Here is a 15328-nt window from a genome sequence, read left to right as displayed (position 1 = left end):
TGTGTTGGGAAAGAGTCTGAGGTTATGCCCAGACTCAGTGGGATTAACTACCCATGCCTGTCATGGATATGAGAGGAGAACAGGTTCTGTCCACTTGTTCCAAGAAGATTTAATTACATTTTACCTATGTCAACCAACACCAGATATTTCTGGGAGTATACTTCTCAGTTTCATTGTTCGTGCCTAGAATAGAGTTTTGTACATAATGGGTTCTCAACACATATGTCTTGAATGGATAAATAGAGGAATGAATAAATGAATAAATAAATAAGAAAAAGTTTTTTTTAAAGTTAACTCTGAGGGGACTTAGAGCACGACCAGGCACCCTGTGTGCCTGGCCGTCATAAGAAAGTGTCTCCTAGACTCCAACTACAGGATGGGTAATGAGCTGGTAGGTGTTGAGACGTCTTGGATTTGAGGCCGTGCCTCCCATGGCCACTTCCAGCCAATGACTGAGTGTGGGGATGCTGGGTGATCCTAAGGCAGACCCACTCCTGGGAGACACGGGATTCCCGGGACTGCTGACTTGGGCTAGAGAATGACCCCAGGGATTCAGCTTTGTAGAGTTCCACTTAGCTCCATGACAGGATAAGACTCTTTCACCCAATCTTCTCTTCTCTCCTACACTGGGCTCACACTTGCATCAAGGTCTAAAATCATTTCCAGCCTCTTCTGGCCCTTTCCATTTTTTCCTTCACATTTTCCCTTATAGAATTCTTGCATGGTTTAATCCCATCTTGGGTTTTCTTTTTGTTTTTTTGTTTTTGTTTGGGTTTGGGTTTGTTTTTTGTTTGTTTGTTTATTTTTTTTTAATTTTTTTCTTATAATAATATTTTTTTATTATATTATGTTAGTCACCATACAGTACATCCCTGGTTTTTGATGTAAAGTTCCATGATTCATTAGTTGCGTATAATACCCAGTGCACCATGCAATACGTGCCCTCCTTACTACCCATCACCAGCCTATCCCATTTCCCCACCCTCCTCCCCTCTGAAGCCCTCAGTTTGTTTTTTGAGGACCTGGACCAACACACCCTGCTAACATCAGAAGGGACCAGGTCTCTATTAACCCTACCAGATGCCAGCTGTGCAGCAGGCTCATGCCCTTTGTGAGGTAGAGTGAGTTCCTGGAAAACTGTCTAATGGGAGGAGGCATCACTGTCTAGAAATTCAATCCTCATTAAAAAAAATATGAGAAAATGATGTTGAGAATTAACATGTAACTGTTTTTGTAAATATCTCAATTTTCACTAATATACAGCACACCAAATAACACACTATCAATGACATGATACCCATTTTAAATTCAATATAATGAGCTCTGCGTAATTAACTCCATTTATCATTCTGTGTTCACAAGAATCTTTTAGACTCTCCCAACCCTTAATCAGTTAATTGCTAGTACATTTGTGTGCTTTGTTGCAGATAATGCGCATGTCTTGTTTCCATTCCAAATGTCCTGTGACGATCTGATTTTATGAGATAGGAGTTACTTTTCCTCCTGCGACCTACTCAATTCTATGGGATTCCATGTAATTCTTCTAATTATATGCTGTACTGCCCCAGACGATTGTTTACCTTCTGTTGATTTTGTTAATGGACCCTGTCCATTCTCTTTGTTTTTCTTTTCCTTTTTTCTTCCTTGTTCAGTTATCCCCAGAAGTGGTGTTGGTTATGTTGGAAACCAACATTCTCTTGAGGGATCAAAAGTTATTCAGAAGTAAATAGGTCCAAACCAGAAATCTTGGTTAAGAGAATTTATAGGTGGGGTAGAAACATTGTACGTGGGTCTTCACACAGATCATTGACACAAGCAGTAAAAGCGTATTCATTCCTTGATCTTTTAACACACATTTGTTGAGTACCCGCCATGTGCCATGCCCCGCACTTACTACTGGTAAGATTAGGGATCTCACGTATCTCTTTTGGGAAGGATGCCTTAAGCATTGAGAGACTCTTCTAGCTGGCAAATACCTGTTCTATTTACAGCTGGGAGAAATTGACACCTTTAACAGTGGAGTTACCCTTTAAAATTGCTAAGATCATGATTTCTCTTTTGAGACACACTGGTTGCCTCCCAAACACTCTGAAAATTCAGAGTACAGATTTATTTCAGAAATTCATCACGATGCTTTTAACCTTTGATGCCTTTTGCCGGAATGATTTATGAAGTTTGTTTCTTTTTATGGCGGTTTCTCCAACCAGGTTGTAAGAGATGTAAAGACTGTGATTTCAGACAATTATTCTCTTGACAGCATGCGCTTAAGTTCATACAGCAAGAGAAGATGCTCCTCTTGCTTTTTCCAAAGAATCAGAAGCTCTGTTACCCACCCAGTATAGCAACAATCGGTGTGCAAGCTGTTCAGTCAACCAGTTGCTTTTCTTTCACATCCAGACCAGAGAAAGGACTCATCTCGTCACTACATTGATCAACTTTCCTCCAACTGAGTTGAATCTGAGAATTGATTATGTGAATCTCGCCTTGACAACTTTAGATATCTTTTCTTTCCCTCCCTCCCCTCTGTCTCCTTGTTCTCTGTCTCCTCTGTCTTCTCCACTCACATCTCTTCTCTTTTTTCCTACATAAGGAGTAAATAATGTGTTATAAATCCCTTGCCAGGTCATAGAGCAAACTTGTTTGGTCTAAAGAACACTTTAACACTCATATTACCGAAATCCCCCCCCCCCAAATTTATGTTTTTGTGGGTTATTCCTATTGCCGTGTATTGCATTACTAATTAAAGCGGATAAAAATTTAAAATATACATTTATTAATTCAGTTAAAATAATAACCCATGTCATGTTGACAAAAATATTTTTATTAAAAATAACTATATTATCCAAAGTCAAAAAATAGTGAAGAGAGTGCCATTTTTTTTACATTTTTGCAAATGTCTGGCTTTAATAGAAGACAGCTAAATTCTCTTATCTGCTTCTGCACTAAACCTGTGGTCTCATGTTCTATAGCCTCTGGAAAACTCTTCAGAGAGAATGAGAACAAAGGAAGCAACTAGTATCTCAGTACTTCTAGAACATAGTTTTGACATTGTGAACCCTCAAGGGTCTCAGGGACCACTAAGAGTTCCTGGGCCATGCTTTTGGGAACTGCTGTATATGCTAGGGTTAGAGATATAGACATGGAAGACCCGGCATCTTTCCCCACCATCTGCTAGAGGAAAGACACAAAGGATACTTATAGCCCATTATGGACCTTAGTGTACCGAGGATAGGGAGGTGGCTATGGGAGCGCAAGGAGAGAGACCTAATACAGTCTGGGTGTGTTTTCAGGGGTGGAGGAAAAGGGGAGGTTCAGAGAATGCTGCCTGAGTCCGTGGTGCCTGAGCTGATGATACTGTAGACATTTAATTGCAAAGGGAACCACCTTGTCTGAAACCCCTGATGGTTGGGGCTGATCATGAGGACGACGTAGGGTATTTGGCTTATAGTTTTATTAGGATTATGTATTTGGTGGTGGTGGAGGAGAGGCTTTTTTGTGCCTATCCTCTACCTCTGATATTCTACAACTTCCCAGAGAAGAGCCACATAGTCCACATAAATAAGAAGTGAAATTGGCCTGCCAGTGCTTTCTTTCTGAAGCAGTGAGAAGCAGATGAGCATTTTGCAGTGAATATACTATAAACCAGATAATTGCCATTTGTTGTTCTGAACATCTTGGGATCTAAGGCATGAAATGGAATTTGCAATAAAAATGTATCACACATTTCCTAGCCTCTGGAACAAAGTTGATATCATAGGCCACAAAGGTTTTATTTATAGCTTGCCAGTAGAGAAACAAAAATACGGTGTTTCTGAGGTTAAAAGGAATTCACATTGTCACATCAAATCCTTTTATTCATTTTTGAATACAACATTTTAAAAGATTCTTCAGCGAGCATGATGGCTAGTTTTATGTGTCTATTTGGCTAGGTTATAGTACCTAGTTATTCAATGAAATACTTAATTTGGGTGTTTCTGTGAAGGTATTTTGGAGATGTGGCTAACATCTACAATCAGTTGGCTTTAAGTAAAGGAGATTACCCTGAATAACGTGGGTGGACCTCATATAATCAGTTGAGAGGCTTTAAGAGCAAAAGCTGAGTTTTCCCAAAAAAGAAGAAATTTTCAAGACTGCAGCATCAACCCCTGCCTAAGCTTGTAGACTGTAGGCCTGCCCCATAGATTTCAGATTTGCCAGCCCCCATTTTGTGTGAGCCAGTCCTTTTATTTATGCACACACACACACACACACACACACACACACACACGCATACACATATGTATGTATGTATGGGTATGGGTATGTCTATATATATATCTCTGTCTCTTTCTATCTCCTCTTAGTTCTGTTTCTCTGGAGAACCCTGACTCTTCTCCCATAGATTTCAGTCTTGGCAACATGTTTTCTTGCACTCCCTCAGAGCACTTGATCCAAGACTGGACCCACAGGAGATGGAAACAAACATGTGCTGTTGCATTGATCTCTGGTCAGAGGGAAGAATAACCAGTTGGGGTGGGACTCTCAGTTTCTCCATGAGGGCCATGACCTTGACTGATTAAGCACCCCAAACCTCCATAGCCTCATCCATGAAATGGAGCCCATGCTGTCCTCTCATGGGAATGGTTGTAAGGATTTAGTAAGATCACAGCCATAGAGCCTGACACATAGAGATCCCTTAGGAGTAGCAGTTCCTGATTAGTTACATTGAACAATAGTGATTACAGAAAGAGTTTTAGACAATTGCATTTAGTAGTATAAACTCCCAAGTAAGTTGAGGGCTGGTTTTAGGGGTTAAAGATGTTTAAAAGGCAGTGAAGTATAAGGTATTGAGGGAATAACAATATTGGGGAATTATACATGAAACAGTCATTTTGTTCAGTAGGTAAGACATTTTGTGTGGAAAAATGAGTTGGCTCTAGCAACTGAATGGGGACATTAAACCATCAGAATCCCCACCCCACTTCTTCCTATTCCAAATGATCCTCTCGAATGGCTCCCAATCTTCTTTACAGACTTAATCCAATTTTTCCATCCCCTGGGAGTTCTGCTAGGTTGTCAGCCCACCAGTAGGTTTATCGGGTAACTTGAGTGTTGTCTACCTGGGGCACACTGGGTCCCATGTGGGTCCTCACCCCAGCCTGTGGGTGCTGAGCTTCAGAATCGAAGGTGCTTTCCTGTGGACATACAACATGCTAGTCACCGAGTCAGCTCTGACCCAGGCTCTCATTTTATCATTCTCCCACTGACCTTGCAGAATTAGCGTTACCTCCATTTTATAAAGGAGAGGGAGCAGAGGTCTGGGAAGATTGAAAGACTTGCCTAAGATACCCTGTTGGTTGCATGGTAGCAGAACTATGACAAGAAACCCAGTACCCGTTGCACCCAATCTCAGGCTTTGTCTTAGCTTTGGGCAGTTGGCTTTGTCCGGATGGCTTATGTGGAGACAATTGAAACTCACTTTTGTAAGATTATACAATCTTCAGTGGGTATTTGTAGCCTTGTTCCTGGCCCACATGTTAGTACCCAATAAGATAAGGGCATGTGGCTCATCCCCAGGATGGGGTAAGGACTTTGAGAGAACCCACACTCTAAACAATTATTTATGGGTGGAAAATGACAGATGGAGGGGAAGAAAAAATAGGAATGGTGAATAAATGGATGGGTAAATGGATAGAAGGAAAGGAGATAGGAAGGGAAGGAAAGCAACATGCTATCCTCACTGCAAGCACCTATCAAGCAGTTAAGGATTAACAACTCAGTCATCTTTTCCTCAAATGCTTTTTCAACCCAATTAAGACAGTGAAATGTAACCCTCATCTTCTGTGAATATTTGCATGTATGAGTCACACACACGGGATTTGTATTTAAAACTCTCTAATTGGTACCTCTAGCAGGAAAGATACATTGCCTCTAATTAAGTGATGGTGAATGTCACCTTATGATTTGGGAGGCACGCCCTCTTTCTATTTGGGTGATATAGGAATTACCTGCTCACTGGAATCAAAGTGCCACTAATTGCTTCAGGCACTGGAGGTGCCAGGAGGCAGCGGTGTGCTCACCTCATTTACCAATGTACTGGGCACTGTGTTAGGGTCCTGTGGATATCATTGTGACCAGGATGCTGCCTCGTCCTGCAGAGGGCTCATACCTGAACGGGAAAGAGGGGCAGGGAAACAGCTAATGGCAGTGCAGTGGACCTTAGCATGAGAGCAGATGGTACAGGGTGATATAAGGTGGAGAGAAGGACAACTGGAGGAGGTGGGGCTGGAGCCGAATCTGGAAGGATGTACAAGCAGGAGTCAGGAGGAAGGAGAGGAGAGGAGTAAATGGCACAACGAGGGCAAAGGTGTGGGTAATCAGGGAGCTGGTTCCTTTGCGGGGCTTCATTTGATCTTGGAGCTGAAGGCAGGATTACTGCTGATGGATCCTAAGCAGGAAAGTGCAAGATCAGATTTGCCTGTAGGCAGGCTGACCTCTTGCCTGGACAGTGATCCTATTCTACCCTCACTCTGGAGCAGGGAATAAAAATACTTTTAAAAATGCTATTACAATTATTGTAGTTAGGAATCATTGTATTGCAAGAACAGATACCCTGCTCAAAGTAGTACAAATAGAAAAAAATTTTGGTGCCTGGGCAGAATGAATGAAAAACTTCACTTGACAACTTCAGATACCCCACAACAGGCTGATGAGTCCATGAAGGCTGAGCAGGACCTCGACTGGAAAACAAGTGTGGGTGGCCAGACTCCTGCAGCTGCTTGGGGTGTTTCTCTTCTCTCTGCTTATTGGCTCCCAAATCCTATCTCCTGGCAGATTAGCTCTCTCTGATTTTAATGGCTTCTCAGCTTCCCCTAAACTTTGAGTGATCGTTGCATGAATGCCACCCCAACACCTTATGGACTTTTATCTCAAGTATCCATCACCAGGGGTACCTGGGTGGCTCAGTCGTTGGTCTGATTCTTGGTTCAGCTCAGGTCATGATCTCAGTGTCATGAGACCAAGCCCCACGTCAGGCTCTGCACTCAGCACAGAGTCTGCTTGGGATTCTCTTCCTTTTCCTCTCCCTCCCCCTCTGCTCCTCCCCCTGCTCAAGCTCTCTCTCTCTCTCAAATAAATGAATGAATAAATAAATAAAATCTTCTTTAAAAAAGAGTATCTATGACCAAATGAATTATAGGTTCTGGGCCTGCCTCCTAAATGAAAGTTGAAAGATACAACCAACTTGCCCAGCTTACTCCACCCATTGATTTCCCCTGGGGTTAGAGAGCCACCCGGGTCTAAGCACCCCTGCCAGGGCATCAGGTCAGAAGGCAGAAGTTGGGCATCACAGGCGAAAGACCAGCCTGATCACAAGAATGACCTATTTACTGGGTGTAAGTTATCCTCTCTAGAGCATTTTGTAATCAGTACAGTATGTGTTTTTGTTTTGTTTTGTTTTGTTTACTAACAGTTCACTTGTACTCAGAAGGAAGTATTGGAGTTCTGAGAGTCAACTTTAGGATGAGAGTAAAAAGATTGAAAGGGTAAATCATCAGCTGCTTGGCCCCGCTGCTTGGATTGAGTGTTAAAGCACTTTTTCAGAGGTGGAGGCAGAGAGAGAAGGCAAGGAGTGCTCCCAAGAATGCATCTGCACTCTAGTTAAAGACGCATTGGGTGGCAAGACCTAATTTCTCTGTAAATGGAGCAGAAATATCACACTGGTGTTTCCTCTGTATGAGTGCAAAGATGCAGGCATTTCTCCACATGCTGAAACAGCATGGGAAGGACACAAGACAGAGGCAAGAAGCAGTCCTAAGGGGTCATGATATGACAGAGTTCAGCCTCACGAAGAGTTGTGTAACAAACAGAGGTTATCTTGTGAAGAACTGATAGAAAGTCAGTTCTTCTGAAGTTACATCCAAATGGAACAAAGCATGGGCTGATTGGCCTCAGTCTATTGGAACAAAAAGGCAGAACAGTTGTCAGGGGAGGAAACAGATTGCATAACAACAGCCAAAGCACAAGCATCAACACCTACTGCTTCTTTCTGGAAAGGAGTTGGTTTTCTGGTGCCCCATAAAGCCAGCGTTTGGAGGTGGCTCCTGGATGAATCTATACATTCCATTAAGCCCTGGGTGATGTAGATACTATCTATCAGTCCATCCTTTTGGCTGGACTTGCCCCTCAAACTTCATTCTCAGCCAAAACTATTCACATTTCCCCTATGGTGCACCAGGTGCTTTTACTAATGGTCTTTTCCCATGCACGTTTCTCTGCCTGGGACCCCGGCATCCTTTATCCCTGCTTAATTCTTAGTACTCTTGACTTCAAATCTACTGTCTTCAAGAAGTAATTCTGGATTACCATGCCTGATTAGTGCTTCTCCTTTCTTTTTCCATAGCACTCTGCTTTTTATCTGCTTATCTATCTCTTGCCATAGTGGTTATCATGGATCCGTCTCCAGTCTGAGGTTCCCTTGAGGATAAGACCTTTGTTCTTACTACATTATAAATTATATGTATAATTTATATATAGTAAAATTCTACCTTTTAAAATGTGCAGATGCTAAATTTTGCCAAAGGCACACACAAATGTAACCACCACTACAATCAAGATACAGACAATTTCCATCATCCAAAAGTTCCCTTATGTCCCTTTACAAGCAAACCCTACCCCACCCCTCAGACCCTGGCAACTACTGATCCATAATCTGTCCTTATACTTTGGCATTTTCTAGAATGTCATATGAGTGGCATCAAATAGCATGTAGTCTTTTGTGTCTGACTTCACTTCATTTCACCAGAGAAATGCTTTGGATATTCAGCCATTTTGTTGTATGGATCAGTAGTTGATTTCTTTTTACTGCTGAGTAGATGTCCATTATATAAATACACGGCTATTTGTTTATCCATTCACCAGTTGATGGCCATTTTATTTTCCAGTTTGGTACTATTCTGAATAAAGATTCTATGAACATTTACATACAAGTCTTTTTGGGTAATTTATGTTTTCATTTGTCTTGGGCAGTTCCCAGGAATGGAATTGCTGAGTCATTTTATAAGAAATTGCTGAACTATTTTCCAAAGTGACTGTATTATTTTACATTCATACCAGCAGTGTATGAGAGTTTCAATTGCTTCACATCTTCATTAGAACTTGGTATTGTCAGTCTTATTTTAACCATTCTAGTGGTGGTGTGGTGACATCCAGTTGTGGCTTTAACTTACATATCCCTGATAACTACTAATGTTGAGCATCATTTCATGTTCTGATTTCCTCTGGTGACAGGTCTGTTCAAATTTTTGCTGCCCCCCCCCTTTATTTTTACAGATTATTTTTCTCATTATTGAGTTGCAAGAATTCTTTATATGTTTCTGGATATAAGTCCTTTATGAGGTAGGTCTTGCAAATATTATCTCCCAGTCTGTGGCTTTAAAAAAAAATGTTTTCTAAAGAGTGTATTTCAAAGAATAGAAATTTATATTTTTATAAAAATTGATGTTTTGGTTTTATCTTTTATTTAGTGCTCTTTTTGTCCCTTCTAATAAACCTTTGCCTAACCCAAGGGCACTGAGCTTTTCTTTTATGCTTTCTTTTAAAGATCTCACAATTTTAAAGTCCTACCATGATCTATTTAGAGATAATTTTTGTGTATAATCTGCAGTATAATTGAAATTCTTTTTTTTAAATATGGATATCCAATTTTTCTCAGCATAAATGAAAAACTATCCTTCCCCTCCATTGGATTTTCTTGGAAAGTTTGTCAGAAATTAATTGACCACATGTATGTGTGTCTTTTTCTGCACTCTATTTTTCTGTTGATCTGTATGTCTGTCCTATGTTAATACCTTACTACTTAATTAGGGTAGTTTTATAATAAGTTTAAAATCAAGTAGTGTGAGTTTTCTAATTTTGCCCTTTTTTTTCAGAATTGTTTTGGCTATATCAGATTTTTTCATTTTCTTTCTTTCTTTCTTTTTTTTTTTTAAAGATTTCATTTATTTATTGGACAGAGAGAGACATAGCGAGAGAGGGACCACCAGCAGGGGGAGTGGGAGAGGGAGAAGCAGGTTTCCCACTTAGCAGGGAGCCTGATGCGGGTCTTGATCCCAGGACCCTGGGATCATGAACTGAGCAGAAGACAGACGCTTAATGACTGAGCCACCCAGGCGCCCCGAGATTTTTTCATTTTCATATAAATTTTAGAATTAGCTTATATGCGACTAATGAATTGCCGAACACTACAACAGAAATTTACAATGTACTATATGCTGGCTAACTGAACATAATAAAAAAAAAACTGAAAAAAAATCATATTATTATTTTGATTATTATTAATTGATCAATGGGTTGCATTGATTAATTAGGGAAAAATTTACATTTAGCTCTCTTAGCTTTACCAAATCATAAACACTGTCTATCTCTCCATTAAGACTGCTCCAGGTCCTCTTTAAATTCTTTCAGCAATATCTTATTAGAGGCTTTGGTGTATAGATACCACGTGTATTTTGTGAAAGTTATTCCTAAATATTTCATGGTCATTGATATCATATTAACATTTTTTATTTAAATTTCCAATAGTTTACTGCTAGTCCATAAAAATATGATTGATTTTTTTATATACTGATTTTATGTACTGTGGTCTTCCTAAACTCACTTATTAGTTCTAGTAGCATTTTAGTAGATCCCATAGAATTTGCTTCATTGAGGATCATGTTCTCTGCAAATAAAGACAATTTTACTTTTTAATTTATAGTCTTATTTTTTTTCTTGCCTTATTGAATGGTTTAGAACCTCCAGTACAATATGAATAGTACAGTACAAGGTAAAAGCGAGCATCCTTGTATATTCTTCCTGTTCTTGGGGGAGTGCATTCACTCCTTAACCACTAAGCATGATGTTAGCTGTAGGTTTCTAAAAAAGTTCTTTATCAGATTGAGAAAGTTCTCTTCTAGTCCTCGTTCATTGATCATTTTGATTATGAATGGATGCTGAATTTTTTTAAATGTTTCTTTCAGGGACTCCCCCCCCCCCCCCCGTTTTATGCTCAGTGCTTAAGCTGTTTTTGCATATTTTAGGTGCCCCATAAATACTTGTTGAATGAATGCAGCTGAGAGTGTAAGGCCACACTTCAGCCACTCAGAAGCACGAGATGGGCTGAGGGGAGCTTAAGGGTATTTGAATGCCTGTTCATATCAAGGGTATTAGATTTGCCTAAATGAACTCATGCAATTTTTACAACATTCCTATGAAGTTAAGAATCTCCATTTTACAAATGAGGAATGAGTAATAGATGGAATGATTAAAAAGCTGTAATATGGTTGGGATGTGGGGAAAGGTCCTGTGTTTCATAACTCAATAGAAAGAAAAAAGAAAATCATTATGTTCAGAAAACAAAGAATATACAAAGGAAGATGGTCTCAAATATTTCAGTTATTTGATGGTGTGAAAGAATCAAGAGTCTAGTCGGTCTAGGTATAAAAAATGTCACCTGTGGGGGCGCCTGGGTGTCTCGGTCGTTAAGCGTCTGCCTTCCGCTCAGTTCATGATCCCAGGGTGCTGGGATCGAGCCCTGCATTGGGCTCCCTGCTCCGCTGGGAGTCTCGCTGTGTCTCTCTCTGTCAAATAAATAAACAAAATCTTAAAAAAAAAAAAAAGAGTGTCACCTGTGGAATGACAGTTGAATCATTAAGAAGGAAAAGCAATTCTTGCATAATACATGGCTCAGCCACGAACAAAGGTCTCATAGTCAAAATAATGTAAATTTAAGTTATTGGTTTGAACCCTGAGGATTTGATCTATAGACAAAACAAAAAAGATTTAATTTTGCTTACACATCAAAATGCAAATGTTTATCAACTTTAACAAAGAAAAAGTTAAGAAAGATCTGATGTAAGTTAGAAGGTGGGAGAAAAATGAGGAAATTCTAGGGATGTTAGCACTCTTATTTTACAAAAAGGGAACATTTAAACCCCTCTGAACTTTAGTTCCTTACCTGCAAAATGAGATATAAAATCTTATCTAATGGTGTGGTAGTGAGGATTAATGAATGTACATAAAATGCCTAATATGTAGGTACTCAACTAAAAGGAGAAAAGGGTAGAAGACCTATCAATAGAAGGAAGTAAACCCATCCTCACTCATGAGGGAGAACCTCAACTCTAAGGTCTGTGTCACTTCTCTGCTGACGCTGTCACTACCCAGAGAGCAGGGTGCTGAGTCTGAGTAATGAAAGGTCAAGGGCTGTGTGTCCAGCCCAGGGCATCTGAATGACATGACAACTCTGTGAGTGGTATCATTTTCCCCATTTTACAGTTGAGGGAATTGACACACTGAGTGGCCAAGTGACTCACATAAAACCAGCCCTGAAGTGCCTAAGCCAGGCCTGGAACCCAGCAGCTGTGACTCTAGATTTGGTTGTCTGCTATCGAGTCAAGTGCTAAAGCAAATCTGAAACCCTGGATGAGCTTGTGGCATATCCTGTATACACATTTCTAATGAATAGGCCCCTAGGTTTAATTAAAGGGGAAAAAAGATTAATTGTTTCTCCCAACAGCTGCAAATTATTTACATTGCATTTGTGTTGATGGCTAATAAAAGAGCAAAGGCGTGTGGGGACAGCCCAGGGTGGCTGTAATTCTTCCAGGGTCCATAATGGAGCAGCGGTTTGAATGCCAGCATGTGAGCATGGAGGAGCCTGCTGTCCCATTCAGATTTGCAGTGGGCAGAGCCACTCTCTGCCCTGGGCATGATCCAATCTGCAGAAATGGATCTCAGGAGCCAAGACCTGGGAAGAAACAAGGCATATGTCCCTACCACACTAAACTGCCTCTTGATTAGTTCATGATTGCTGTGGAATGGCTGAAAAGTAGCAAAATGGTGGTCAGCTTGAGGCTACCACCAATCCTAGAGCAACCCTTAACCAACCTTTTGAAGCATGTTGTTGTGGAAAGGGGTCAGGAGCCACTGCAGCAGAGCTGTCCTCAATTTTATAAGCTCTTGCTTTGCAGTGCTACTGAAAATTATACATTATAATATGCATATATATTATAATGTGTGTTATATATTATAATGTGCATGACTCTATATTATAATATGAATGTGTGTGCACATGTGTGTGCTTTTTGGATACCACCCAGTAGGAGAGAGTTTTGGTCTTCCCAATTATTAGTTTTTAACCCTGTGGCCATCTTGGGAAAGTTACACCTTGTGAAAGTGGTTTCTTCATCATTTTCAAAATGATCACACCTACCTCTTAGGTTGCTGTGGGGAGCATTATGTACGTGACAACTTCTTTCAAACTGTGAAGCAGGGTGTGAGAATTGGCATCAGGATGCCTTTGATTATTCTAGGACTCCCTCTAACCTATTATTTTGTTTCTTTTTTTTTAATAATATTTTTTATTATATTATGTTAGTCACCATACAGTACATCCCTAGTTTTTGACGTAAAGTTCCATGATTCATTACTTGCGTATAACACCCAGTGCACCATGCAGTACGTTTCTAAAGCACCTATTCTGCGCTCAGATTTGTGTGAGTGTATACGGGGGAATAAAAGGACTAACCAAGGAGACCACAGTTGAGTAATCCGATTAATGTTTGAGGAGATTATTTTTAATGCCTGTGTAGAGGATGAATTGGAGTGGGATAGGACTTCTTACTGGAAGACCACCCTCCTGACTGCAGGAGGCCACTGCAGCCTTCCAGAGAGGGGATGGCTGGGCCTAAACGAATCTGGAATTGGCCAACTGGGATATTCACATAGGAATACTACACCAGTCCTAGCACAAGTTTTATTTAAATTCTCTACCCTTTATGAGTGCCTGTTGACCATAAGTATCTTGTATTTGTTTGCTAGGACTGCCTTAACAAAGTACTACTAACTGTGTGGCTTGGAACAACAGAAATTTATTGTCTCACAGTTCTAGAGGCCACAAGTCTGAAATCCAAGTTGTTGACAGGACCATGCTTGATCTGAAGGTACAGGAGAAAAATCTGTCCCAGGCATCTCTCCTGGCTTTTGGTAGTTCCTTGGCTGGTGGCAACAGAACACATGGCTTTCACATGTGTGCATGTCTGTCTCTTTGTCCAAATTTCCCCCTTTTTATAAGGACACCAGTCATTTTGGATTAAGGCCTGCCCAAATGACCTCATTTTTACTTGATTACCCCTATAAAGACCCTCTCTCCAAATAAGGTCACATTCAAGGTACTGGAGGTTAGGACCCCAGCCTATCTTTTTTTCAGGGTCATAGTTCAACCGGTAACATTTATTTGATATGGATTTTAAGTGTGTTAATTTTCCATTAGATAATATATCATTTACCTGGTCAAATTACTGAAAAACAAAGCAGTAACAATTTGTAATGATGGATCAGATTAGGTTGAGGTCAGAAATTCAAGCACACATCCATTATCTGCTAGTTTGTTGATTGATAAGGGATTTTAACCCCAAAACATCTATTAATAGTAGCATTTAAGAATTAAAGCTTTTAGTCAGTTTTTAACAATAGCTATCTACACTGGGCATCCAGAAATAGAAATAATGGGATTTTGGTAAGGTTAAAGATCCATGATCTTAGAGCCCAAAAATGTGTTTGAGTCTCAGTGCTGCCCTTTCTTTGATCCTCACATGAATTGTTGCACTTCTCTCTGAATCTCACTTCTCTGAAGTTTACTGAGGTATAAAATGGGACTAACTAATGCTCTGTCTCTCATGTGGTTGTTGGATGAGAGCCTATGACTGGACAAATGTGCAATATTAATTATATTATGGATTAGCTATTCAAGTGGTGATCTTGAAAGTCAATCTTTGTTTCGTTTTTCCATTGTGTTCTAGTCAACAAGCACAAACCATGGATCGAGACTTCATATCACGGAGTCATAACTGAGAACAATGACACGGTCATCTTGGACCCACCACTCGTAGCTCTGGATAAAGACGCACCAGTTCCTTTTGCAGGTGAGATGATGGCTTAGTATGGTTGGGCTTGGCTCACTTTGGAGGCATGCTGGGAAGCCTCCACAGAGCTCAGACTCTGGCCGTATATAGCTGTTGTCATCCCTTGTGCATCTCATAGATCAGCCTGTGATTTCAAAGCTGAATGGCTCTTGTGACCGCTGGTGTGGTTCTGATATCTGGTGTGGTTCTGATTTCTGATTTATGGGTTTTTTTTTCCCTCGGTACTGCCTCCAGTACAAGACCTTTATTTCTTCTTCTGAGAGATGGTATATTGCTGAAGCGGTGTCTGGAGTTGGAAAAGCTGGGCTAGTAAGGTCCATAGGGGAATAATTTTCCCTCTAGAAAGATGACCTAGGGGCAGATTAAGTATGTGACCCACTGTCCCA

At 40.4% G+C, this 15328-nt stretch overlaps 1 protein-coding gene across 1 annotated transcript in view; it reads left to right on the top strand.

Annotated features, from left to right (window-relative positions):
* Window positions 1-15328, top strand: part of CLSTN2 (calsyntenin 2) — a 600605-nt gene that overhangs the window by 212759 nt on the left and 372518 nt on the right. Inside the window, exon 2 of the mRNA XM_026497144.4 lies at window positions 14820-14942. Coding sequence (XP_026352929.2) covers window positions 14820-14942 — 123 coding nt within the window. The remainder of the gene's footprint in view (window positions 1-14819; window positions 14943-15328) is intronic.

Source organism: Ursus arctos, unplaced genomic scaffold, assembly GCF_023065955.2.
Source record: "Ursus arctos isolate Adak ecotype North America unplaced genomic scaffold, UrsArc2.0 scaffold_20, whole genome shotgun sequence".
Taxonomy (NCBI): Eukaryota; Metazoa; Chordata; class Mammalia; order Carnivora; family Ursidae; genus Ursus; species Ursus arctos.
This window is presented reverse-complemented; position numbering and strand designations above follow the sequence as displayed.